Below are 27,243 nucleotides of genomic sequence, written 5' to 3' on the forward strand. Positions count from 1 at the left end.
TGTTTATATAGTGAAATCCATATATTTTTATGGCTGCACTGTTTAGTCAAATTTAAGTATTCCAGATGTATTTTATAACACATTTCCCCCAACATATTTGGACAACAGCTTTGGAGGCATTTAAATGGAGGATTAGAAATTTAAATGAAGTTTTAGCTTTAGATTTGAACAGTATTTGGCTGCACAGAAAGAGTTTGTACTGTGGCACTGAAGAGGTTAAATGTTTCATTTCTGGCTGTTGCCATGGCAACACAGCCAAAAACTTGAGGGGGGTCAGGGGTTGTATTTTGCAGAATAAGGCTAAATGTTCAGAACTTGTCCACTCAGTACATTTTTACCTTCAGGGACTGACTGAGGAGCTAACTGCAGGATAGAGGCATTAGAGGCATAGAGGATAGTTACATTTTTATGGAGGGCTGAGCTGAGTTTATTATTTAATTTCCAAACTGAATTTCCACATTGTTGAGCGTCAAAACCAGAGTCCTTCCTATCAGAGACCAACTTTAAAACCTTCATGGTCGTCCCAATAAATACCAACTGTGTATTTGAAGAGGAAATGACTGGTAAACGAACAGGAAACTCCACTTCCTCTAGTGAGGATTTACCACCCTTTCAAAGCTGATGAAAATTTACGGATAAGAAGGCAAAAATGCAGCTTAAGTAAAGAAGTAGAGAAGTGATGCCTGTGTCTCAGAGTGTGTTTTTAAGTGTAATGACAGACCTGTTGCTGTCTGCACCAAAAAAACCTTTATTTCTTAGAGCTCCTGTTCAGAAAGTAGAGACCCATATTTGATGTACACATTGAAATGAAGACTAGGGCACTGAAATGAGAGAGATGCTAATACTGTACAGGCCGCCTCTGCTGCGCAAGGTTAAGAAGGAGGACCCCCCCCCCCCCCAATCAGAAAATAAACTTAAGTAATTTCTTTTTTTCCTCTCTCATTTTTGGCCTTTTTAGCAAAAGAATAAGATTTATGTAGAAACAAGCAACGTTTTGCATCTGTCATCTCCTCTTTAACCCTTCAAAATGTCCACGGAAGAAAACAAAAGAAACCTGAACACAACTTCAGTTGAAAGGATTTAAGTTATAGCAATACGCACACTATCAAGTGTACAATTTGTCAAGGTTCATTTGATTCTAATAAAATACTTTTTTTAAAACCCATATACATTTCATATATTTATCTTTTTGGGGTATATGGATCCAAAAATAGACATTTAAATCATAAAGAGAATGGGAGGATAAGGGCAGAGAAATAAAACTACAAAAGCTACGAATGGTTGTCCTCCGTCCCCAAGAAGAGAGAGCGAGAGAGGACAGAGGAGAGAGAGAGAGAGAGAGAAGAGAGAGAAAGAGAGATAGAGAGAGACAGATGGAGGGTGGGGGTAAAGAAAGAGAGAGAAGGAAGTGGCTGAGGGAGGCAGGGAGTTAGGAGGGGATTGGCCAAGCTATACAGCGCAGTATGACACCCACTTTAGCTCATTACACACGTACAGTCGTGATCAAGGCACAGGGATCTTCTAAAAGTTATTTTTTTCAATAAAGTTGTACAAAATAATACATTTTACAGTCTGTACAAGAATAATAGTTCAGCAGTAAAGTAAAGACAGACATACAAAGGAGCAAGAGGTCAGGGAGGAAGGAGGAAAAGATGGAGGAATGACAGAGGGAGGAATGGCAGGGAGGTGCGGGCAGGTCGTTTGACCATATGAGTAAAAAAACAAAAACAAAAACATTAGTGTCCCGTTTGTTGTCGTCGTCTTCTTGTTATTTATATTCCAGGATTATTATATTTTTATTTTCTCTTAAAACAAAAAGAGCACTGCCAGAGAAGTGAAAGTGCAGATGGGAAGGTGGTTGGGGGGTTTGAAGAGAGAGAGAGAGAGAGAGAGAGTGGGAGGGGGATATGTGAACACAGAGAAATAGTAAAATCCTCAGAGGAGAAAGAGCATGGGGTCAGAAAATGAGAGAATGACAGAGACAGAAAGCATAAAGATAAAGAAAGAGAGCGCACAGGGCACAATGGCACAAAAGTCTACACAGACAAAAACAGCTGTGGAGACAGTAAAACAGGGTCAATCATGACAAGATGAGTTCTCTTTAACTTATATGGTACTGTACTGTAGAAGGATGCTTTTTGCCCTCCGTTTGTTAAGTTCCATAAAAGATGGCAATCTTTTTGTTTCTTTTTTTGTTTTAAACTCAATATATCCGCCTCAAGTTTCACTCCACCACTGACAAGGCAGAGTCAGGTGGCAAAACAATTCTGTGGAGAAGTCAAGGGACCGTCATCGTTCCTGTCAAACGTGTCCAGACTCCATCAGAGAAATTCACATTGGAGTCGGCTCTGTTCTGTTTTTGTCAACCCTCGCGCCCCCTGCAGCCTGACTGATCACAACTGCTCCTTGGGGGGGGGGCTTGGCTGCGCAGTGGGTCACTCAGTCTGTTTAATCTCAAAGCACTGCGCCAGAGGGAAAACGCCAGCCATGCTGATGAGCCCACCACTCGTCGGCAGATGGGTACATTTCCAGGTCCACCGCGGTTGTGCAGTCCAATAAAAAGCAGATGTGATACGTTTCTGTGTGCAAGCAGATCCTGTGGTTGGATTTATGGATGTGTGTAGGTGATGGGAAGGATTGGTGTACACGGTTTGAGTCAAGTCCTGAGCACAGTGCTTGTGTTTTTTTTTTTTTTTGTTACATACAGTGTTCAGCTGATCTGTGGTGATGTGTATTCTCTATTTGCAGTAATTCAACAGTTATCTCTTTCCCAGTTGCACTGAAGTAGTAGCTCTCTCAATTTTCATCCCAACCTGAACAAGAGGGAAATCTTACAATCTCAACTGCAGTTCAAACCCTCATCAGTGCAGGAAATACAGTCCAGACTGGGCTAGTCAGGGTTTTCGGAAAGGTGACGTAACAGGGATGATACATGATGTTGAGAGGTGAGGAGCTGGGAGTATGGCTGAAGGTGGAGATCAGAGTTTGTTTATATGTTAGCCCCTCAAACCCCTTCCATCAAAATAGCTCTGTCTACTGCAGGTAGGGAGTTTGCATCTGGGGAAGTTCTGGGTTCAGGGTGTGTTTACTGTAAGTGTGTGTTTGTGTTTATGTGTGTGTGAGTGTGTGTATGTGTGTGTATTTTGGCCCCCGTTCCTTCACAAGAGCTCACACACTTCTGTGGAAGAGGGGAGTTCAAAGACTCAGGGTTTCTCATAGTCTGATCTGTTTCCGTGTTTTTTGGCCGAACCCCTTTCCTCTCCCATCACAAAAGCTCGTACTGCCGCAGGTGCATCCGCTGGATGATGTCTCGACAGTCGTTGAAGACACGGCGGATGTTTTCTGTGTCGACGGCGCAGGTGAAGTGTGGGTAACAGTAGTGCCTCCCGTCCCCACTCGCTGTGCTGATCCTCTGTAGACAGAGAAAGGAAAAGATGAAAAACGGTTTCATGAATACTACAAACTAATAAAGTTGCTGATGGACTGAAAACCTTTTTAAAAACAGCTCACAAATACATTGTGATACATACAACAGCAGACTTTCCAAGACTTACTTTTTAAACATACTTAGAACACAAATCTATTTCTATGCACTTACCAGGAATTCATCTCTTATGAAGTACTTTGCCCTTGTAACACGTGGATCTTCTCCAGGCTCTGGTGTTGCTGAGGGAGGAGAGAGAGACTGATGAGACAAAACTTGACTCATGAGATGCAATCTGTCAGGTGGGGACTGACCAAACATGAGCGGATCGTACGATGGACACAGATGAAAAAAGTCATGTGACAAGTTGAAAAACGAATTTTCCAAACAAGTGTCATCCAGTGTGTGTGTGTGTGTGTGTGTGTGTGTGTGTGTGTGTGTGTGTGTGTGTGTGTGTGTGTGTGTGTGCAGAATGACCTCACAGGTGTGTATTGAGGATGACCTCTTGTGGTCAATGACACTAAATGCACTGTCCCTGACAGATGGAAGTTTTTTGGGGGGATGGCCAGACAAGAGTTGTGAACAGCTGTTTTACTAATAACCTTACAGTGGGAAAAAAACATTACACTAAAAGCAGAAACATCACTGTATTTCTTGATGTGTCCCTATGAAAGCACAGGCATGTTTCTGCAGGCTCAGGACCTTTTACAGTGATAAGCAAGGGATTTAAAAAACAAAAAACAAAAAAAAAAAAAAAAAACACAAAACTGGGACATATTTGGCACTGGTGGTGGAAAACTGGGACATCTTCAGAGACCAGTCACAAGTTGGGACTGTTAGAGGCACTTTGAGGTGTCTGGTCACCCTACTTTACAAACAATGATTAGATTAGTTCCTGAAATAAATAAACTGTTTCCAAAGGCGATATTTCTAAGTGGAAAAAGGGCAGCTGTATTTGTACAGCTACTAACACGGACAGTGGTGCTGAGAATTTCTCAATGATGTTCACATGCTCCTGTCTAAATAAATGGCCCTATAAGGTTGAAAGAGTCAGTGGATAAAAGTGGATAAAACTGCAGTGCGACTGCTCACCATCATCAGGGGTGGTGTAGCGAGCAAATTCAGGAAAATATTCCTCGATTTTGGACTTCCCTGCCAGCACCTTCTCCGCTAACAGGTCCTGTTTATTTAGGAACAAGATGACAGAAATGGTCCGCAGCCACCTGAGGAGAACAAAACACTCCCAATTAAGATCACACACTGAACGATAAAACTGTATTTGAGTTTGAAGAGAGATGCAAGACGGAATCACTAGTTGGAGTTGGTCAAAATAAATATGAACTGGGGGACAGCAAATAAATACGTTTTAATGATTATCTTAATGTGTGTCTACATGGATGTACAATTGCAAACAAATAGTTCTGTTCCCGGCAAAGATCTAAAGAATTCAGAACGTTTAAACTGACACCTGGCATTTAAAGGGTGCAGTTTTGATCATCTGGATTCAGTGTAGGGACAAAGGTATTTAACTAAGTGACCACCATGCCTGCTGCGACGTGAGATACGCTGCCAAAGATCCTGGTAATTTTCCACCATTCTGCAACTTTATTTGCTTACAAGCTCCTGGATCTTGTAAATAAAGTACATGATCTATCCTTGATTGGTGTTAGGCTGTGTTTGTTGCTAGGGAACCCCCGCACTTGGTTATGTAATCATTCAAGAGAAAAAGCAGGCCGGTTCATAAAAAGTTTACCAGCCTTGACACTTAGCTTGGTCGATAACCATTATCTGTCTGCAGTTACGGAGAGAAAAACCTTAAAATGATGTTTGATGTTCCTAAAAGGTCATCTGATTCTGTATCTACAGGTAGAGTTCCTTATCATCGTGAAACCGAGAATCCATGTAAACACACAGGAGAGACAGGTTTCCCACCATCTTTGCTACACAGCGACAGAAAACAGCAGGCGACAGTGTCACGTCTGATTCTCCTCACCTGTTATTCCAGATGTTCTTGAAGAGATTGAGCGCCTCCTGTAATCGGTTTGTCTGATTGTCCTCTCTTATCACCATGTTGTAACTGCTACTGGCCACCACGAAGATGATGGCCGTTACATCTGACGGGAGACGAGAGAAGGAGAGAGATACAGAGATGATTCAGTTACAGTCAGGGACAAAGATACGAGCTGAGTGCAGTGAGAGGAAGCAGAAATAAACAGAAGTTACCGTTAAAGCACTGAATCCATTTCCTGCGTTCATCTCTTTGACCCCCAACGTCAAACATACTGTGTGAATCAAAGACGAGACATTAGTGTTAATAGGTGAAATACCGCCATCGTGTGGAGAAACTGTAAACATGTTTAATACTGGAGCTATGAGTCAGGTTGGTAAGAAATCAGCACACACTAGTATTTCATTGTCCTTTTTAAAAATGTTTTTACTTACTGGAAATTAACTTTGTCCACTTGGAATCTTGTCTCAAAGATCCCTGAAGTCAGTACTCTGCACCGCAGCAAATCCTGGTCAAAACAGGAGAAATCGTTACAGTGTTGCTAAGATTATGAAAATATACTACAGGATTTTGAATGCTTACACCACAAACTCTGAAGGAAGCATTACACTTCACTAATTACTTCTGTGTCCTGGACTTGTTTTCTAGATCAGGGTGAGAAACTTGAAGAAACTGGGACATGAGATGTTTTTATTTTCTGCCCTCATTTCTAAGACTTGCATAGGGCAGCTTGGGTAAAGAGACTACATGGGATTCATCTTTGATGGTTTGGACAATTATGTCAAATTTGAAACTGAAAATAAAAGCATCAAGAGGCAGTGCTGCTCTACTCCAGGTCAAAAATTTCAACTGAAAACAAATGCACAACACAGACCAAGATACAACTCTGGTCCTTTTCACTCTCAGACATGGGTGTATGAGATTAAATTTTGAGACGCCTTTATGGGAAAAGCAGACACGCATGTATGAGTGGGATATATCAACTTTGTAAGAGCAGAAATTCACGCCACCTGATCTGTTGGAGTGTAGTCACTCTGTTTCACAATGTCAATCTTGTCTAGAAAGCTGAAGAGAGAGAAGAGGAAAAAAAATGAGAAACCGTTATTGGAACAATATTACTGATCAAATAGTTGCGTCATATTGTTGAGGACTTGTTCAGATGTGCTCAGGCATTGCAATCAGTAACACAAAACTAAAAGCAACCGTTTAAGCTCCTGAACGGGACAGTGAATATCTCTGCAATGAGCGTCATCCCTTTAACAACTATGCATCATGTGTGTTTGGCACATTAATACAACACTTTGATAATGTGACTCAATTGAAACCAACATAAATGACATTATGTTTTGCTCAACAGGTGGCCTTCAAGGCAGAGGCATCCTCCCTGCTCCTTCAACGGCCAGAGACACACTAAAACACTCATCCAATATGTCAAAATGCAGCAGCACGTGTGCCAAGGGGTGATCAGGACAACACAAAAACGCAGGAGATACATGTGTCTAAAAGTCCCATATTAGTATAACTTTCATTCATATGTGTAAAGGTATTTCTCATTTCACATTTCAGGAATTCCAGTTCACAATCGAGACATTGAACAGTGGTCAGCAACTAAAACCCCAGATATTACTAAAAAATTAAACAAGTCGTCAATCAAGGAAGGGAAATGTTTTACTAACCCCTTTTCAAGCCCTGTCAAAGATGAAATGAAACAAAATATAACCTGTCTTTGTGTTCAGAAGGAGTCGGACCCTCAAACATTAGCTCCATTTCCTGTTTTGCCTTTTTAAGGTCCTAGAAACATCACAAATTGGTCAAAATAATCTTGATGTGTGCATGTTACATCTCTCAACAATATCATTTCTGGGTGTTGGTTAAACTGTTTCAAAACTTTGCTATTTGGAGCCGTTTAGAGCCTAGTGCGGGTTTGATTATTTAGTCTGACATGTTAGTTTGCATCATTCACTTTGAGAATCATATGTGAACTAGGTGAAGAAATGATCTAAAGGTGTATTTTGCTAAAATCGGTGTATTCCTGAAAAACAAAGAGAAACTGAAGGAAATAGAGATGGTCAGAGGAAAATCCATGTGCACAGAGTAAGTGCACGTGCCGAGACAGAGAAAAGGAGAGAAGAGAGTGCACGTGGAGTGAACATGAAGGAGGAAGAGAGGAGGACGGAGAAGAGAGAGACAGAGAATGAAAGCGTAGTGGCGTCTGTCTGACATTACAGAACAGATTTCAAAAATAGCTCCCCAGCGCCCTGGCCTCCAGCATGGTTACCATGGAGACCCAACCACAGGCGCTATTAATAGTCTATCAGCTCCCAATCTAGTGCGGCTGGAGTAGCTCCAGAAAGAAGACAGACAGACAGATGGAGATGGAGAAAAGGAAGACAGAGGAGGAGAAAAAGAAAGCAAGGATGAGTTTGTGTTTTTTTTGTGCTTGGATGTGTGAGCAAGAAGAGGGAGGGAACAAGAGACTGGACTGTACCATCTCAACCACTTGAGGGAGAAATAGGGGGGAGCATTTCTCCTCGTGTTAACTTTTTAAAAGACTAAAACGAACCAAAAGTTCTAAATTAAGTGCACATAATATTCACTAAGAATTATTTACTCGTAAAAAGCAGTTCAGGCTATGGGCTCATAGTCCACGGCTGAGCTGCGAAGGTATCCTCCTCAAACAGCACCCCTCCTCCTCCTTTAAACATCCTCTGATCTGCAGATGACTCAGCCTCGGCCATGTTTGCTCCCAAACACTGCAAACTGCTGCTGTTACATGAAAACTATTTCACTACAAATTTTCTCTTCTATCTTAGAACCTGCTTTTACTTTGGAAATCATAACTGGATATCAGACGGCTCCAATAAACTCTGAGCCATTATAACAAATTTAAGATGTTCTTATGCAATCTTAAAAACACATATGTATCCTTTAGATATGACAATGAAATGTTTTAGAGACACACAGTGTGAAAGATGCTGAGGGAAACAGCGAGGAGGGGATCATGGACCAAAGGTCTTGAAGAGAGGTGGCATTGCTGGTCCTAGATAGTCACAAGGCATAATGTACTCTCGACTGCACATTTTTTTCAATGATATCTGACACAATTCAAGCGTGATGTAGAGCCAAAACATTTGCAAATCTTTAAGATCACTGCCAGTGACGCCACATTAGGCCTAGATTATCTGCTGCTACATGCTCCCGCAGATTTCTACTGATAGGTTAAATATATGGCCAACTGACATGGAGCTAGGATGTTGTTAATGTTGATGCCATAGGTGCACTGACTTAATATCTAGTCTGTCAGTCTATACAAGAATGACAGAGGAAACTTTTTTCTAGTGAACCACCTTATCTGTATCACTTTTCACTGTATGTCAACGTAAAATAACATTTGCTAGGTACATATGAGGAGCGAGGTCATATCTCTTAAGTTAGTTACAGACACAAAGCTTGTAGTGGTGTCATATGGTTGCCACTAGATGTTACTCAAGAGCCAAATCTTATAGCACCTTTATAACTACACATAAGTGCTGTCTAAAATTTACATCAGGTATAAGTTGTTTCAGACAAGAGAGAAGTAAATGAAGCCATAATAGTGATGAGAAAAAATATCTTTTAAAATTTAAATTGATTAATTTTTTATGGGCAAAAAAATAATTTGAGTGAAAAAGTTACAAACAGATTAATTGAGAAGGAAAATAATTCATTGCAACCTTAAACCCAATATTATGCTACCACCAACTATATTCTCAAAAATTACCCGAGCAGTATCAATAAAACTGATTATAAGCAACATGAAGTCATAACTTTATGTTTTGGATTGTTTTGTCTTGCATTAAACTCTATGAGCGTGCCTAATAAATTCAACACTTAGTGTAAACATCACATCACAATGAAGCTGAACTGGCAGTGTGACAGTTACTTACTATTGTGCACAGTCGATTAGCTGGTACTCATTGGATCTCTCATAGCACGCCCTGACCCCCTCGTCCTGCCACAGTGTCTTCGCATGGTCGTAAAACTCCTGAGGAGGGACAGAGAAGCAGAAATACATTGATGAAAGGAGGCAGAAACTGTGAGGGGAAAACTGCTGGAGAGTTACAGAAGAGTAACATGTTAGAAGACTAACATCCTTGCCGATGGGAATATTTATTGGGTGTGTTTACTGAGCTGACAACTGACGCACTGATCAGACCAGATCGCTTGTTTAAGATAAAAATCACAAATCACACACTCAGTTCTGTCTCATGGCAGGTAATGGAAATGTTAGATTACATACTGTATTTTAAGCACAAAATTCTGTGATCATTGCGCAATTAAATATTATCTGAATCAAAGAAGGACAATGTTGCTACAAGTAGGAGACATTCTGTATTATTTACTGTGCGTTTTACACCAAATATAACAGCAATGACAGAGTTAAGAAAAGAGGCCAGGGATGTCTGGTGTCCATGGTGCGTGTCTGAGGGCACTGGGCACTCAGCGCTTTTGTTGACACCACATGCAGTGTACGTTGTGCCTGGGCGAATGCCTGCATACATCTGTTAAGGTAAATAGTGGTGGAGTGAAACAGACTCGCCTCACCATACACAGTCACTATAGACAGACTCACTGACATGCTGAGACACAACATGGATTAACCACTTCACTTCTTCTTCACATTCTTCGGACTGACTCAACAATAGGTGTCCTCTCTAGATTTCATATCAGCACACTTGGGCTGGTGCCTTGCACAAAAACATAAAACAACACACACCCACTGTATGTACCACATGTAGAACTGTATGTCAACGGCACCATAGGATACATTATGGCAGTAAAGGACTCAGTTAATCTACATACTGTATATGTTCAGGGTATGTCTTAAAATGCACCTTCCAGTCTACAGCCATACCACAAGGGCTGAGTATCCTTTTTTTTGGATAATGGTGTTAATAAAATACCTGTACCAGGTATCAGGTATATTGCTGTAAAGACACAGACAAAGTAAAAGCCATTTAGAGTGACTCAGCAGCAAGTAGGGCTGTTTAAACTAATTCATAGGAACTCTGTAGTTGATGTGTCCATGAACTGTCCTAATGCAGGCCAAACACAGGCTACTTCCTTCTTCCAGAGTGGGAATACAGAGACGTCACTCTGTCTCACTCTTAAATATACACACACAGTCTTTCAATTACATCAATTTAAAATGAAATAGATCAATTTGCTGTGTGTAATCTTATGTAGGAAGTTATCCAATGCTTAGTAAAGCATAAGAGACAACCAGACAAATCAACAATGTCACAGTCCTGATTGCAAGTGATGATGTGCCCTTTGATGAGCCCCCTCTCTCTCTCTCTCTCGCTCTCTCTCTCACACACACACACACACACACACATATCAGCGCTGTCCCTCTGTCTGTCAGGCAGATCAACGCTTTCGCCATCCTGTTTTATAACTTGGAAACTATGCTGTCGCCAGTCATAAACAAGTCAACCAACCAAACAAGTAAAGCCAAACAGCAACCGTAAACAAATAATTGCTTCCCAACAGCTCAGCGTGAGTGGAATTCCTGGGGCAGCAGGGTGAGTTAGTGGTTAAAGAGCGTCCTGCATGTGAAAACTCACAGATTTGATTCCTGTAACAGCTGATGTCTTAATGAGGCCTCACTAAGTAAGATGGGCATTTACTGTTTGCTCACTAACTATAAAATCACTCAGGATAAGAGCGTGAGTTCAGTGTAAATAACATGTAAATAAATAACAAATAACTCCATGTATCTGATGAAGATGGTCACTTGACTCAAACATACATGTGCTGCCCTCTGCCTTTTTTTTTTTTATTCATGTTTTTTTCCCAGCTTTGGCCTTCTTTATCACTGTATTGTTTAGAATTATATTTTACAAATTCTCAGTGTAGCCCAGTCATTAATAATTACCTCAATCATCAACAGCTTTACAATGCACTGTTTGTCAAATAGTTTCAACATTTACCTATGCTATAATTTCTAAATAATTTTAGCTGATATTATTAAACTTATGAGTTGTTCAAAACCTGTCTGCTTGCTGGATTGCATATTATAGAGCTTTTTAATTAACTAGTGTGTACAACGTTGTATTAATGTAATGACCCAGGTAATGAAAATCAGACCCCCCCTTTACTTCTTTTGTTGAGATGTTCTGGCTGGCTTGTGTTGAAAAATGTACATTCATTCTAAAAATAAAACCTGAAGGTTATTGATTAATCTTCTGATTATTTTCTTCATTTATCACTTACACTGTCCCAACCCCAAACACATTCAGTTTACTATCATGTGCCAGGAAAAGAGAAAAGCATTAAATTCTCACATTTAAGAAGCTGGAACCAGCAAATGTTTGGCATTTTTGCTTTAAGAATTACTAACACAATTAAATTTTATGAGAGTTACAGCAGAATCTTATTAATTCCCTGTCAATGGACTAATCAATTATTATCGCTGTTAAAACTTATTGTTCAAACTCTACGTCCTTGTTTGCCTCAGTTGCTTTAAGCTGCTACGAAACCTAGAAAATGTTAGTGAGTGAAATCTTGTCATCTGCACCATCCTTTACATGCAGTTCTCCATGACAGCAAACTCATGAAGTGTTTACAAACTGAGCACTCTTTTAATAATCAGTCATGTGCTTAAAGAAAAAAATAAAATAAAATAAAATAAAAAAACATCACTCTTCCTTTCTTGACATGACGTTTCCTCTATCCCCCCTTTTCCCTCTTTGCTTCTTCACTCTATCACAGCCTCCCTTTCCTCTCTCCAGTAACTGAAACTGAGCAACCACACTAACCCCAGTTCTCAAATCTGGGATCTGACACACTCAGTCCCCATGAGGAGGTCAAAGTGCAGCATCAGCTTAAAAACAGAGCCTCTGGAGCTGGTCAGCAACAAGTGTCTTGCTCAAGGACACTTCAGCAGGGTTGATGAATGGGTGTTAGTCTGGCAGAGGAGCTGACCCTGTTTGCTGAAGGTTGTCATGTATGACTGTATGGAAAGTCACAAGAGGTACTTTAGCTGCGTAATGTCCCTCCATAATCACCATCATACATTAAGTACCAGCAGTCTCGCTAATTAGCCAATTAATGCATTAATTAGCAGGCAAGCAAAAATACTCTTCTTCCAATAACACATGGACACTATAAATATCTCTGTGCCTTGAAGTATTAAAGGACTATACGAATGTTTTATGCGTTTTAGCTCATTTAATACTGATCACGACATACAGTAGTTTACATCACCGCTCAATAGAGCACCAGGATTGTTCAGATTTATGAACGTGTGACACTTCAGATGGTCACTGTTTCCTTTCATTATGGACCAATATGATCAGTTTAAAAAAAATAATTTGTCATGTGGAAATGTAGTTCAAGCACAGTTTAAATTAAAAAAAAAAAAAAAAAAAGCAAACACAAAAAGACAGAGGCTGCGAAAACAATATTGTACCTGCCAGTTCTTAAGTCTGGTTTGCCATGAGCAAGCACCATGTCGGTAAACTGATCAAATCAATCCACACTTCCATCTGCTTTATCATTTGACTTATTTTTTCTTCTTCCATTTGTTAGGGACCATGTACAATTTAAAGATAAATGTTGCCATTCAAATACCATGATATTTTGAGTTTGACCAGTTTGCAGTGTCATGGACAACCTGTTTCAGGCATGCTTCAAGACACAACAAACTGATTTTCATACTGTACTGAAATGCACTGAAACCAGAGATTACCAGTTTATTAAAAATAAACAAACAAATGAACAAATAGATAAATAAAAGGGTAGACTTAGTCAGCAGAGGGGTATATATTATTTGTGATGTTTACCTTTTATTTTCACATTTAAACTTCAAGCTGCCCCAATGCTCGGTCATGTACTCTATTAAGGGGACCTGTGGGTGGTGTAACTGAAGATTTTATCAGTACCATGGTGGCAGAATATTACAATTAAACAAACCTCCATTATTAGCAAACGAACTGCAGCTTCTATTCGAATGGCAGACTGAGTGAATTGAAAAGTGAATTAAGCCTGGCCCCACAGGTAGCTGTGGATAAACAGTGAGACTCTGAGGTTTAGTCTCTTGGCCTGGACAATTAGTTGATGGGAATGTCCCACTGAGAATATGAAACCCACACAGACATTACCCATCAGGTCATTAGTAAACCTCAGTGTCTGCTACCTGTGTCAAGGGATTAACACCTGGGATATTGGGACAATTACCTACTATCACCTACTGAAACACAAGCAGCTGAGGATACCTGCACCTGTTGCCAGTGTGTTACACCAGCCACAGCTTTGCACCAGTCAAACAGGGCAGGCACCATGAGATGATCATTTTGTGGGTAAAAGTGAAAAGGGATGCACCTGAAATGTTCATTAAAATCCTCCTATTTACTGAAAAACTACATGTATAAACAACTACAGGAAGTGCAGTGGGCCAACACTGTTGTGTGTGGCAGTTCTAATCTAAGTTGAAAGGTCAAAAAAAGTTCTGTTTTGTCATCTGTTACAACAGAAATGGCTGTGAAACTAGGATATGCTAAGTAACAACACTGACCCATCAGAATCTGAACCATTAGGTCCACTATACTGAGTGTATTTACAAATTAACAGTGAAGTTGGTGAAGAAACCGTCATCATAGCCAACATCTATGATGATGAAAAAACTGCAAAAATAAGACCCAAACCGTAAAAACAGTTTCCTTTTAAAGTGGTGTGAAGTTAGCTGTATTTCTGAGTTTGCATTTGTGGAGTCTGATATTGTAATATTTTAATACTCACAGATGGAAACTCAAAGTCCTTCTGGCTGACAAGGTTGAGGATGTATTCGATCCGGTACTGGTTCTCTGGGCACGCCAGCTGCACTGGTGGTGTCAGGTTGCTCATAGCTGTTACTATGGTCTGTCACAAACACACAAACCCAAACAGAATACATTCATTTAAAAGTAGATCACAGACAGACAGAAGATGAATGAGATTTTTGAATATTAAATGTAAAACGGGACAGCTTGCTTTATCTGCTCGTATGTCTGACAGCTCAATTAAGTCTATTAAAATATCTTTTTTTAAAATTAAAAATAAATTTTTTCTCTGCTAAAATGACACTAACACACTTACCTCAATAGCCTCTTTAATATTATTCTTGATGTCCTGAATTTTCTGCTTCTTCTCTCTGAAACAGACAAAAAGCTTCAGTGAGATCATGTTAGAGACATACAGAAATAAGAGTGGCTTCAGACTAAAGGTAAGAAAAACTGAGATCCAGATCATTGCTCTGTCTCCTTGTGGAAACCCATCCCACAGACCTATGACAGCGGCTCCCAATAGACATTTTTCATTTTCATTTAAGGCCCATAAACAGAGAAGCTGCTAAATTAAAGGGGTACTCGATAGATGTTGTTTGTATGCCCATACAGTTGTGGGATGCAAGAGAGGCAGATTTAGAAAAAACATAACTGTAGAAATCGTGCTTGACCCATACCGCCCCTGATATGGGTCAAGCTCCAAAATGCCAGATGCTACATTTCTAATAATGCAAGACAATACCAACTTTCATTAGCCCCTTCTGTGCCTCCTAAACACACACCAACAGTTTATGAACACTTGCTTTCTGTTAATTTCTTTCTGTCTCAAGCTTAAGCCTGACCCTGAGGACATCATCAAGGTTATTTTATCAAACTTTGTAAAGCCTCTCCAGAGTCACAGAGGATGTTGTACGACTGTTTTCCCAGGCTCAGCAGTGAGTAGTCAAGTGATGTGTGCCCCTGTAATTTATTACTCTTATGTGCTAGTGATTTCCTCTGTACACAGTACTGCTGAAGTAGAGGTTTTCATGTAAAAAGTGCTTACACATGACACTTCTGCATATATCAAATATCTAATAATAATTTTCTTAAAGCCCAAACTGTCCAACCCAGAGTCCAACTCCAACAACATGTAGTTACACACAGGACAAAAAATATTACAATATATTACAATACATTATAATAAAAGTGCATCAAGTTCTGACAGTTCACCAGAAATGAGAATAACAATATAAATGTAAGTAAGTAAAACAAATACACTTCACTACATAATTAAAAAATAAAATTATAAAATAAAATGTATGATGTTGGTAGGAATATTCTAATAAATTAGTATAGCAAAAAGAGAACACAAAAGAGTTTCATGAGTTAGTTTTGTTTTAGTAAAAGTAGTTTAAAAAAAAAGCACCAGGAAAGAGTTCTATGTTACCATGACATGCTTCACTACAGTGCACTGCATGAAATTTGTTTTTGATCTGGGAAGGGTAAACAGACCTTCATTGGCACGCGTGGTAGAGAAATTATGTCTGTGTGCTGTGAAGGATAGCTGTTTGTACAAGACATTTGGACTCTCCGTGACACAAATGTTTCTAATAAAGGCAACCAGAGGACCAGTTAGTCTATCTTTCACCTTGAGCCTGTCAGGACAACAGCGCATTGTGTTTACAATAGTTCTATGTCAGTGACAAAGTGCGAGATGGGGCCTCTTTGTTCTGTGCCAGTTTAACGTTCTCATAAGGGACACTGCTGTGTGCTACACTGCTGCACAAATCTATGCGAAAATGTTAAAAATCAGCAGATAACTCAGAGACCACTGACATTCTTAGCTTAAGTTGATTCGTTTCTTTAGACCAGTGCAATTTCCATGTTCATCTATTTGAAAAGAAAAAAACAGAGGCCCCACAGTTGATTCACAACTTCACCTAACAGGTACTGGGGAATCCAGAAGTCCAGCACCAGAATGGAAATTAGTTTCTAACTCACTCACAAACACACTCACTTTCATTTAACAGGCTGTAGATTGACCACAAGGGGGAGCTGTTTTGTTACCGATAGACTAGTTCAACACATGCTAATTTGTGCCTCATACAGTATGTACAAGGACCATGATTGCAGTCGCAGTTAGCCATGTAGATGCACACATGTTAATGTTGCCACCTACAGGCAAAGAAAGCAATAACTACTACAGTCTGACATTGTCTCAAACAATCCAGGCTGTATGGCAAGCTTACATCAATCAAGCATGTAGCCTAAAGTCTTGATCTGTTTAAACACAGGTGAAGATCAGGAGAGAGCACAGAGGATCTTAACCACACTCGCACAAAACACAAAATACACACAGTGCATACACTGATGGAGAGATACCATCCTGCTGCAAACATATTTTGGCTTTTCACAGCATCTATCACAACATTTACAGATGCATTAATAACATGACCATAAAAACAAGAGGTGTATTATTTCAATTACTAGAAAATGTGGATCTAATGAGAAAGAAAAGACTTAAAATCTACAATTTACAATGCATTTGTATTACGAATCAGGTTGAGAATTTGGTCCAGGGAGACTTAAATTAAACCAGAGTTTAGTGGATTAAAAAAAAAATAAATAAATAAAATACACATAGACTTGAATATAATTTGTATAATACTCATTGACATATAGTAACAGAGCCTGAGAAGCCTGAGGTCACTGTGCACCAGGAAACACAAGAGAGAGCAAGAGAAAGAGAGAAAACAGGGGGTAAGAGTAAGAGCTTATTGGGTTAGGAGGGAGATTGAGAGGGCCTTGTTTACATTTTCAACCTGATAGTCATTAAAAATCACATGGCCGTGTATGTGCGCATTCTCCAGTCTAGAGAGTGTGACTGCATGCCTGTGTGTGGTTAGAGAGAGGGGAAAGAGACGAGAAGACATGACACGACAGACTCGTTACAGTGACATCGTCTAGTGATACATTAAGGTGAGTAAAAGCTGACAGTCAACAGTTCGGTGTAAAGAAGAGGACAGGGAACGCATAAGCTGGTTCTTAAATCATTAACAATCAATAATTCAGTGTGTCACGGTATGGAATTTGTCTTACGATAAATGATCAAATTTGTGTTCATAATATTAAAGAACTGCTGCTTAAAACAAATGCACAGCTGGAACAAGTGTCCCGTGAATGCATAAATAATGGCAACTTTAGGCATTGCTGGTTGATAAATTCTTTAGTGAGGCTGCAACAGATGACTAGCAATTAATTGATCGATTGCCAATTAGTCTATTAAATGTCAAAAATAGTGAACAATGACCATCACAAAATCCATGAGTTTTAAATAAGGTTAATAGGTCTGTCTTCCAATAACTTACGTCAGACCCAAAATAAAAGGTAAGGAAATCTGAAATGATATAAAACTCAGAGAATCTGGGGAGCAAATATTCACATAAAAGTATATTTGAAAATCAACTTTAAGTGAACTTTAAGTGCCTATGATCAATATTTTTATATTAGCGAGTGATGTGAAAGGGAGTGGCTCACAGTGATGAACCCACAGAAAATGATCACCTGACTGCTCCTCCCCCTCAGTTCCATGGATCGATTTAGCGTCTTTCAGCTTCTTGTTTTGGCCCACAACTCTACCGCTTTGATTCAGTCTCATGCTCTCATAAACGTTAGAGCATAACAGCTCCAGTAATGAAGCGGGCAGCTCCGTCATAATTGTTGAAAGAATAACGAGAGCTGAGTCAGTCATTTCATTCCTCTTCCAAATCAGACCAGCAACTGGAACCAGCAGTCTTCCGGTCACAAGCCAATTACTCTGACCTTTAGGTTACCACAACAATCAATCCATTCACCCAAAATCTTTTATCACGGGCGTTACTGAGCTCTTTCAGTCCCAAATCAGTAAATTTATGTCCTGCCTCAGGATCCAGGCTCATTAAAACATATTACTATGCTTGTCATGTGGAGACCCACAGGGAACTAGCCTGCAAGACTGTTGCTTTGGTTTTAACAGATCTTCAGAAACAAAGGTGATTCATTGTTACGCACTTGAAAGACAATGTTTTGAGGGCACACTTACAGTCAAACGTGTACAGACGGTGACAAATTTAAAAACCTGAATGAGTGGATGACAGTGACCCTGTCCACAGGGCACGAGGGGTCACTGAATTGTTTGATGAGTATGAAAACAGCAGTCACCAAATTTCAACCCAATTGGAAAGTATGGGAGATTTTGAACTAATGTGTCAAACAGTGGGAATATCTTTGGAACAATGGTGCGCCATCCCTCCAGTGGAGTTCAGACACTTGTAGACTAAATGCCAAGTAGCACTGAAGCTGTTCTAGCAGCACGCAGTGGCCAAACACTTTACTAACAGACTTTCTGTTAGTTTTTCCTTTAATTTGTCACCTGTCTGCACATATGGCACAATATATATGGACTTACTCAGTGTACTACACATAAGAAAACAAAGAAGCCATACATCGCGGACTAAACAAAAAACAAACAAACAAAAAAAAAACAACAACCAGATAATCCAAGCAACATCACACATCAGACTGGAAGTGATGATGCTGTATGTGTTTGTGTGTCTTGTTAATGAAGACACACACCCACCCATACAGACACATATAGTGACACAGACACACACACTGTTCAGTGCTGTGGAGTCACGCGCTGGGTCATACGCTCTTGTCTGCCTTAGGTGCTGATTTTCTCTTCTAACCTTGCAAAGATGCTTCCATCCTCATCACAACCACCAGACCAATACACAGCAAGTCACTCAGGGACAGAAACAAACAGTTTTTCCTATTGAAATACGCTCAAGTCAAGTATGCCATCTGGAAACCAAAAGAAAGAAACGAGAGAGCAGCGGAACTGTAATTTTTCCTGAGAAGTAGTTGAGAGTTGTGTGTCTAGAGACTAAACTGAAGAACTGAAAATTAAAGAGTACCAAAAACAGACAAATCAATTAAATGTACATCCACAAAAGCAGTGGGATGTCAACTTCAAACACTGAGGGGTGGAAGCTGCGTGTCCTCTAATGACATGGGAAAAAGTACTATCTGGAAAAATAATTCCAGATGCTAGTTTTAGAGTTTTTGGATCATCACACTGGTGCCTGAACAATATGGTCCAGAGAGTTTAGACAAACACATGGAAGCATTACTGAAAAGCTCAGTTCCACCATACTTCTTGGCTGGCCTCTGTAACACAATGTATTTTTGTTTGTTACACTGATTTCTCTGAGATGTTCAGACATGATAAACTCACTTGAAGATGTAGTTCCTGGCTAGCTGGAGCAAAATGTTTGAAAACTGTAATAATATTTGAACTACTAAGCTCAGTCATGTCAGCTAACAGCACAGGGAACACGCTCGCTTTTAACTGACACAATTAAGCCTCCATCATCTCTACCTGCAAACATAGACATATTCAACACATAACTTCAATGCTCCAGGCTTTACTTTGCATCTTTTGCACAGGGTCGGACCCCCCAATTTAAGGGCTGGTTCCCATGAAGTCCTGAGCTGTTTAATTTCTGGCTCAACTAGAAGCAGCCTTTCTGTCACAGCTGACAACAAGTCACAACTGGTGTACCCTTTGCACACAATTCATTGCATGTTCGCTACATTGCACAGAGCCAATTCTTGTTACCTCAAAGTTGTGAAATATCACACAACCACAATGTGTTCACCAGGTATTTGCATTCAGGTGACAACACATGAAACTGAGATAATAAAATGCCACAAGATGATGCTTGAAGCTTGGATGTTTTTAATCACATTGATAAATATAATGTATGTCTACATCAATATAATGTTGTTGTTTATGTGAACTGTCACAGTCCTTCCTGTGAACTTGTCCCTGTTTACCACTTGTAATTTACCATTTGTCAGATGTTTCAGGGCAGCTTCACTGAGGTTCACTTGTCAAAGTCAGAGTTCTGCCAATCACACCATTACTTTGGTGCCTGTGAGGCGGTGCAGATTCAGCCTGGACATTGGGATCATCTGGCGCACTCAGCAGATACTTTTGATGTATGCTCATTTTCCACAACCTCTATGCCTGTACTAATTTCATACTCACTCTGCATTGAAGCCGTTGACATGAAGGATCCTCATCTGTTTCACTATGGTGCTCTTTCCTGACTCTCCAGCTCCTGAGAGAGAGGCAGAGAAGAAAATAGGGATTTGTTGACATGTAAAACAAGACCACACACATACACTCACAGACACACGGTGCTGAAATATAGATCATATACATTTGTCTGAAATACCACTTTAGAGTATGTGTACAGTAGTTCCATTTCCTGTATTTGGATATAAGCACTGCACCTGACTAAAAGGTTTTCAATGTGGATGTTCATAACCTGCTCTATGGGAAACCATTGATGGACAAACAACAAATTTCATACACAACTGTGACCTTTTTTCTAGGGAAAACTGGGGGTAGAAGCAAGGACAGTGCTGCTGCATGTCATGGCTGAAATAATAAACTGGATTATTCCACTAGATACTGTGATCACAATCACAAGATTATATTTTTAGACTTGATCATGACTACCTTCAAACTTTTCCATGAAAAGCAAGTTTAAACATTTCCCTTCAAAAAATATATTCTGATGTATTTCTATGCCTCTGTAAAGCACTCTGAATTGCCTTGTGCCTAATTGGTGATATGTAAATAAACTTACGTACTATGGTGTTAATTGCAAAAGAGTTTGACAGATAGTATAATTTACTACTATTACTACAACAAAAAAAATTATCAGGTTGTCAGTGGCCTGCTCATACAGTTACTCCTTCCTCTTCTACCACTAAATAAACTACAAATAGTTCTCTTTAAATTTCTGAATTCCCATCTCTCCACTCATGCAAACATCCTTCCTCTAATAAACAACTAGTTCAGAAGCTCATCATATGCCTTTATGCCCTGTGGACAAATTATGAGTGCAGGGTATAAACAGTAACACAAGAGAAAGGAGCATGCAATCGTGGCTTATGATCCTTATGGTCTGTATAATGTCATTTTGTTGGCCAACAATCATGTTTAGTGAACTTGCTTTCATTTATTTGACTGCCAACAAACGGTTCAAGGTATCAAGTGGTAGCGTGTAGCGTTGCTAGCCCTTAAGCTATATGATGCTGGTCTCTGGATGGCTTGTGTGTATTTGTTGTAAGAATGAAACTCACAGCTCTCACTCTGCAATGTCAAGCCTGCAGTATGTACAGCTGCACGAGTGAGCAACTTAAAGTTCAACGTTTACAAGTTCATCACTGTCCGATGCCTTTCCTATCTCAGGCCTTAAACATTTTTTCACACAGCTGTCTCCTCTTCCTTATCTTAATTTTATGTTTGCAACTCAAATGAAGATCAGGAATTGACAATGACTCAACAATGACTAAATCAAATGAACTTCATGTCTTGAGCAAAACAATTCAAATATTTTGCACAACAAATAAAAAATGAAATGGTACTTTTCCGTAAAAGTCCAAAAGTTAAACTTAAAGAAGCACCAATAAATGAAGCACAAACATTTAAGTCAAGTCTTAATTATGAGTGAAGATGATGAGACTAGCTCTATCTTTACTAACAATAATAACTTAATTACTGCTCTGCACACTATAGTCCAGGGACTACAGATGGAAAATGCAGAATATCTTAATTATTATTCATTATTCTTGTACAATGTTGAGCTTGTTTTCAAAACACTGTTGTTCTTTTCAAGCTAAACCTATAAAAACATTTTAGCCTCAATACGTGACTGATGGACATGTTTGGATGGGCATGCTGTGGTCTGCATTCCTCTCAGGTGAGCTGGAGCCCCTGTTGAGTTTTTGGTGACTGTAGGAGTAGTGATTAGGAGAAATGTATGCATTGACACTGTAACTGAACACCAGACTTTGTGAAAATTGTTGCTGCCATTATTCTCAATATTAAGATTTGATATAAAGACATAGGCGTGAAAACTCAGAAAAGACACTTTATCGTAGGCCATGCCGGGTCTTTCTAATGGAGAAAACAACAGTGTAACAACAACTGTCACTGTTTGTTCAATGTCCTCAAACTGAGAGTCTACATCTGTATTAAGATTTGATCTAATTAAAAAAAACAAAAACAACACTCATCTATTGGCAATCCCACTATTATGCTAAGAGGTTAAACTAACCGGCAGTTTGCAACAGTTTTATATTTGGAGGTTTTAGCCTGTATTTCCCACCCATGAGACGTATTTGTGGTAGTCAGGCACATTATCAGACAAGCCACAGAAGAGTCTGGGACTTGGGCATTTTGGTGTCTCAGCAAGCTACAGCACATACCATGAACTCATAACATCATGCTCTCAAATCTGACTGATGACCTCATGTCACAGAGTCCGCTCTCCCATTTCTCTCCCATCTCTCTGTCTCTTCCCACACTACATTGTCTGATGAAGCAGAAACCATTAACATCTTGAAGAATAATGACATTAAATAGTAAATTACAGTAGTGTAGTGGTCAATTGGGGGTTTTGTCCTTCTTGTGAACTAGAAACCATTTTTGGTTGCATGTTTGAAAACATAGTCAAGTGAACCTGAATCCTTATGAGTACTAGCAGAACCCTGCTCATAGAGCATTAAACACTACATAAAATAACTATGATAAAATATAAAAATGTGTTAGTATTGCAAAATAACCTTCATTAACTCAAGTGGAGTGACTTTTACAGCACGCATTACCAAAAATATCAAAACTGTATGTAACTATTATCAGGTGAGATCAGACCAGGTACAGAGGTCATTTAAATTGTGGATGATACTTTAGTCTACCAGTATTCTCAGGGGAAGCCTGTATTTCATTATGACAAAAACAATCAGTAAACTTGTGTGTTACTATGTTAGCACAACTCTGATGGATCTATAACCTTAATCACAAATGTTCTGACAACATCAGTGCTAAAATCATCTCCTCTGAACCTGAGACATGTAAACACATGGACAACTCTAATGAAGACAGATGTAAACTGTGCAATATGGCAATGAACAGTCAGAGTAGAATCACAAGCTCTGACCAACTAAAATGTGAATGATCTCTGAGGCAAGATTCAACACCAGTCAATTCAACATTTACTGCAGTTAAATAACAGATAGCTGAAGTAGGACATTACCAGTATAACAAACACTTGCAGAGCTTTGTACACAGAGGATTGTCTCTCTGATTTGCAAATACTGTGGTGATACTGCAGTAGAACTGGACTGTCAACTCAAATACTTTACCATCAAGTTCACATTGATTTCAAGATGTCAACATTAAATTAATATTTGGTCAGATTAGGTGAAAGAAATGTTAACATAAATAAACTGATTAAAATATATGTTTAGTTCTTTCTTGCCAGATACAAGCAGGTTCAAATGTAAAAGACACCACAAGTAATACAGTAATTATTACTCCTCAGATTACTATTGTGCCTTTTTTACTTGATCTGGTAGACATATTATAAAAGACACAACATTAGGAAACATGACTAAACTAAAAATAAAAAAGTCACTTGTATAGAAAGTTATTAGTCTTTATAGGAGGTCTGAGAAGTTTATGAGATCTACTATCTATCAAAAATCTTAGGCAGTTTGTTTTAGATCATTCACAAACTTTATATTCATAAATGAAGACAGATTTATTGATTTTAGTTGAAAGAACGTTGCCCAAAAGTCATTAAATCTTCAATATAGAGGGTCTAACCTGTAACAGTGTAAGTTTATCAAAAATGGATTTTTAACTGCTACCCCTTAATCCAACACATACTGTGTCATCACTCTTTTTGTGAAAAAGGCTGCTAAACACACAAACCCATTAAGATGCTGATTAGGTGATCTATTTAATCCAATGACCTGTCTTTCTAATCCAGTGACCTGCATAGTTCTGGTGGCAGGTTACAATTAAACTGAGCAAGTAATCCAGTGATCAACAACTCCAGCCTGCTGAACAGATATGCTAAAAGTTCTGTTCTGCAAATAGATAGCCAACCTTTGTGTGTCACATTTAACATGCAGACTGATACAGAAAATGTTAAACAATGTATCGTGTTTTAGTTCCTGGCTGCAACTTTCACTGCCAGATTTATTTTAAGAATGTGGATTGTTATTTTAGATACTATCTCTTCCCAACATGGATACATTTTTCTGCTCTATCAGGTTTGCATTGAGAGTGACCCTTTTATGTTTCATTTGGCTTTGATCACTGTTTAACCTTATCATCTAAAATATGCAGAATCACCAATAACTTGCAGGTCCACAAGTATGTGATAAAGTCAAACTAGCAGATTATATAATTGAAAGGCAGCTAATGTTATGGCAGACATCTTTGTTTAGGTTTTCATGTGGGTTCTGTCCTTCTGCTTTCCTAAAGTCACCACAACTTCCTCCTCAACATAAATATCAGCATGTCATACAATACACACCCTCACTGGCATTTCTGTAATCAATTATTATGATTTTTACAGAGAACACTACGACTTCTCAGGAGTGATAAGCCTGTGAATGGACATGCGAGGAGGGTACAGAAGAGAGCACGGCCGGGAAAGTTACAGACACTCTTATTTGTCTCTTATGTAATGTAGAGACCCAACCCACCTCCAGTTCACTCACTGACACACACACACACACTCAGACAACCACATGTTGAGTCTTACACATGCTCATTTTTGCTTACAATCCCATTATCTTAAGGCAATGTTTGGACTACACACCCACAAACTGGCATGTAATGTAAGACTAGTGTCAGATTAGCCAACTTTTTGGGCCGACATGAATGATCAGGACTGAAATGAGTACTGTACACCATGCTATGTGGTCCCAAACTGATGTGGCTGAAAAAGGATATGTTCTATTAAAATAAGCATGCGTACATTAACTATATATAATTATAAAACCTATTCTGATTGATGTCTGTGGTTGTTTATTCTATGATGACCACTGCTACATCACTGTATACCCTCAGATCAACCTATGGACCCCTCTACAGCATGTTTCTGTGCTGGTATTGGTAGACTGCCAGTTTGAAAGCAACATGCTGAAAACCTCGCACAGTGCTGCATTTTTAGCCTTATGCAATGGCAAAGTCACACTGTTGACAATGTTTCCCAAAACAACATCCCAGAAGGTTATGCAGGGAGGAAGCAGAGCCTCAACTGTGCAGACTGAGGCCTTGTCTGTAAAGCAGCAAGCACAGAAAGCAAGATTTCACACAAATAACAAAACAAAAGCCCATTAAACTCACCTAAAAGTAGTAGTCTGTGTGTTGCTCTGTATATCTGTTTGTCTTTTTGGAGCTGCTTCTCTATCTTTTTGTTTGCTTCTCTTTGTGCCTTCTCCTCATTTCTCTGGTCTTCGGTCTTACTGTTGCCCAAACAACCCATCTTCCCGCAAGAAAAAAGAAAAAAGGGGGTCCAGGGGAGGAGGAGGAGGAGGTGGAGGAAGAACAAGAAGAAGTGGAGGTGGGGAGGGGGGGGTATGTAGAAAGAAAAATAAATAAATAAACTAAACTAGTCTAGATCCCTCGTTTGACCCGTGGATTTGGCAGCAATGTCACCCACATTTACACCGTTTAACGTCCCTGGCCTGCTCCAAAATACGGTCCGTGGTGCAGCACTGTAGAAATTATGTGTCCATAACGCGTATTTTGCTGTCAGAGAAAGGGCAGGATACTGTTGCTGACGACACCGAGGCCGCCTTCTCAGTTTGCTGGATCCTGCTCGGGCTTTTTCTTCCTTCACATGCAGTATAGTTTTTGTTAAGTTTGCCCCACTCTCTCCCCCCGTCGACCGTGTAACGATAACAACTGCAATCCACAATGTCTGTTAAGACACCAAAAATCGGAGTTTCACCTCAAACGGAGGCAGAATAAACAGCCTAATTTGCATCTCCAAAAGCCCGGGTCTTGCGTCTCACTGTTGCCCGTGACAAGAAGCCGAACTCGGCGTGTCCGAAAAGCTCGCCCGTGCTGTGGCGCGGCTCGTTTCCACGTCTCCTTTCACGACAAACACTTCCATAGCTATATACTTATGCTCTCTATCTATTTCTCTGTCTCCCCGACGGCTGTCTTCGTCGGGGGGGCCTGCAGGACAGGAGGAAGGGAAATAATATTTACACCCAAACGAGCTACATGTGTGATATTCTCACTGCTTCCGTCGCCATCCGGCTCCTTTTCATTCTCTGCATCAAATCAGCCCTAAACAGCTCCAAACTCACTGCGGTCGTCTTTTCGACTGGATCCCCCACCACCTCCAACTCCGAAACGATCCAATATCCCCCGATTTGTCCTCCTTATTTGTGATGGCTGTTCCTTGCTGTGTTTTCTCCTCCAAAAGGCCTTCTCTCTCTCGCTCTCTCTCTCTCTCTCTGCCCCTCTCTTTTGTTGCTGAAATGTGTTATCAGCTCCTCACATCACCACTGAGCCTCCAAAAACTGCGCACCGATAGACCTTTTTTTAAATTCCCGGCTCGACTCCGATGATTCCCCTTCAAGAAAAAAAAAAATCATAAAAAAGGGGGAGGGGGGGGAAGGAAAAGAAAACGTGACCAAGATGTGAAAATCCCTCGAAATGTATCCACGTTTCTTGCAGGTGAAAAAGCAACCCCCGCTGTCAGGCTCAGTTTTTATAGCCTACATACGGCCTATGTGTGTGTACACACATACACGCTCTCATGCAAACATACAGATATAGATACAGATATATATTCCTCTTGAATCCGAGGTGGGTAAATAGGCTACAGGCTTGAGACTACATGTGCATTTACATTCACAAAAAATAGGACACGGGGTTGTTGTAGCAGCACATTCCCACCGCGAAGGCCGCTCCCCTCCTGGCCGCTGGTCGTGGAAGGTGAAAGACAGGAATAACCAATTCTTGGAGGTTATTATTTTCTCCCTTTCTCTCTCTCTCTCGCTTTCTCTCTCTCCGAGAATAGTAGCTTACACTGAGGAGATAGACAGCGCTGAAGAGAGACGGGGTGGGGCCACACAGCGCTCATTGAACCCTGGGA

The 27,243-nt window shown here is 39.9% G+C and overlaps 1 protein-coding gene across 3 annotated transcripts; it reads right to left on the bottom strand.

Moving 5' to 3' along the window:
- Nucleotides 1-1,065: 1,065 nt before the first annotated feature.
- Nucleotides 1,066-27,243, bottom strand: gnas (GNAS complex locus). 3 transcript variants are annotated; one of them, XM_018688919.2, is made up of 13 exons: nucleotides 26,998-27,243; nucleotides 25,479-26,718; nucleotides 20,310-20,382; nucleotides 14,550-14,604; nucleotides 14,214-14,333; nucleotides 9,359-9,456; nucleotides 6,443-6,497; nucleotides 5,867-5,940; nucleotides 5,648-5,706; nucleotides 5,418-5,538; nucleotides 4,517-4,647; nucleotides 3,599-3,666; nucleotides 1,066-3,412 (listed from the first exon to the last, which is right to left on the bottom strand). In XM_018688919.2, the coding sequence occupies exons 2-13, from the start codon at nucleotides 25,615-25,617 to the stop codon at nucleotides 3,266-3,268; spliced, it is 1,140 nt and encodes a 379-aa protein (XP_018544435.1). In that variant the 5' UTR covers nucleotides 25,618-26,718; nucleotides 26,998-27,243; the 3' UTR covers nucleotides 1,066-3,265. The 3 variants fall into 3 exon arrangements, with proteins under 3 accessions (XP_018544435.1, XP_018544437.1, XP_018544434.1); XM_018688921.2 differs by having other exon boundaries at nucleotides 25,479-26,315; nucleotides 26,450-27,243; XM_018688918.2 differs by having other exon boundaries at nucleotides 25,479-27,243.

This window comes from Lates calcarifer, linkage group LG6 (assembly GCF_001640805.2).
Source record: "Lates calcarifer isolate ASB-BC8 linkage group LG6, TLL_Latcal_v3, whole genome shotgun sequence".
Taxonomy (NCBI): Eukaryota; Metazoa; Chordata; class Actinopteri; family Centropomidae; genus Lates; species Lates calcarifer.

Excerpts from the sequence above, each read along its gene's own strand:
- gnas (XM_018688919.2), bottom strand. The coding sequence starts at position 25,617 with ATGGGTTGTTTGGGCAACAGTAAGACCGAAGACCAGAGAAATGAGGAG. Across the intron at positions 9,457-14,213 it reads AGGACTTTGAGTTTCCATCT|GAGTTTTACGACCATGCGAA; the intron begins GTGAGTATTAAA and ends GTCCCTCCTCAG. Across the intron at positions 3,413-3,598 it reads TCATAAGAGATGAATTCCTG|AGGATCAGCACAGCGAGTGG; the intron begins GTAAGTGCATAG and ends CTCTGTCTACAG.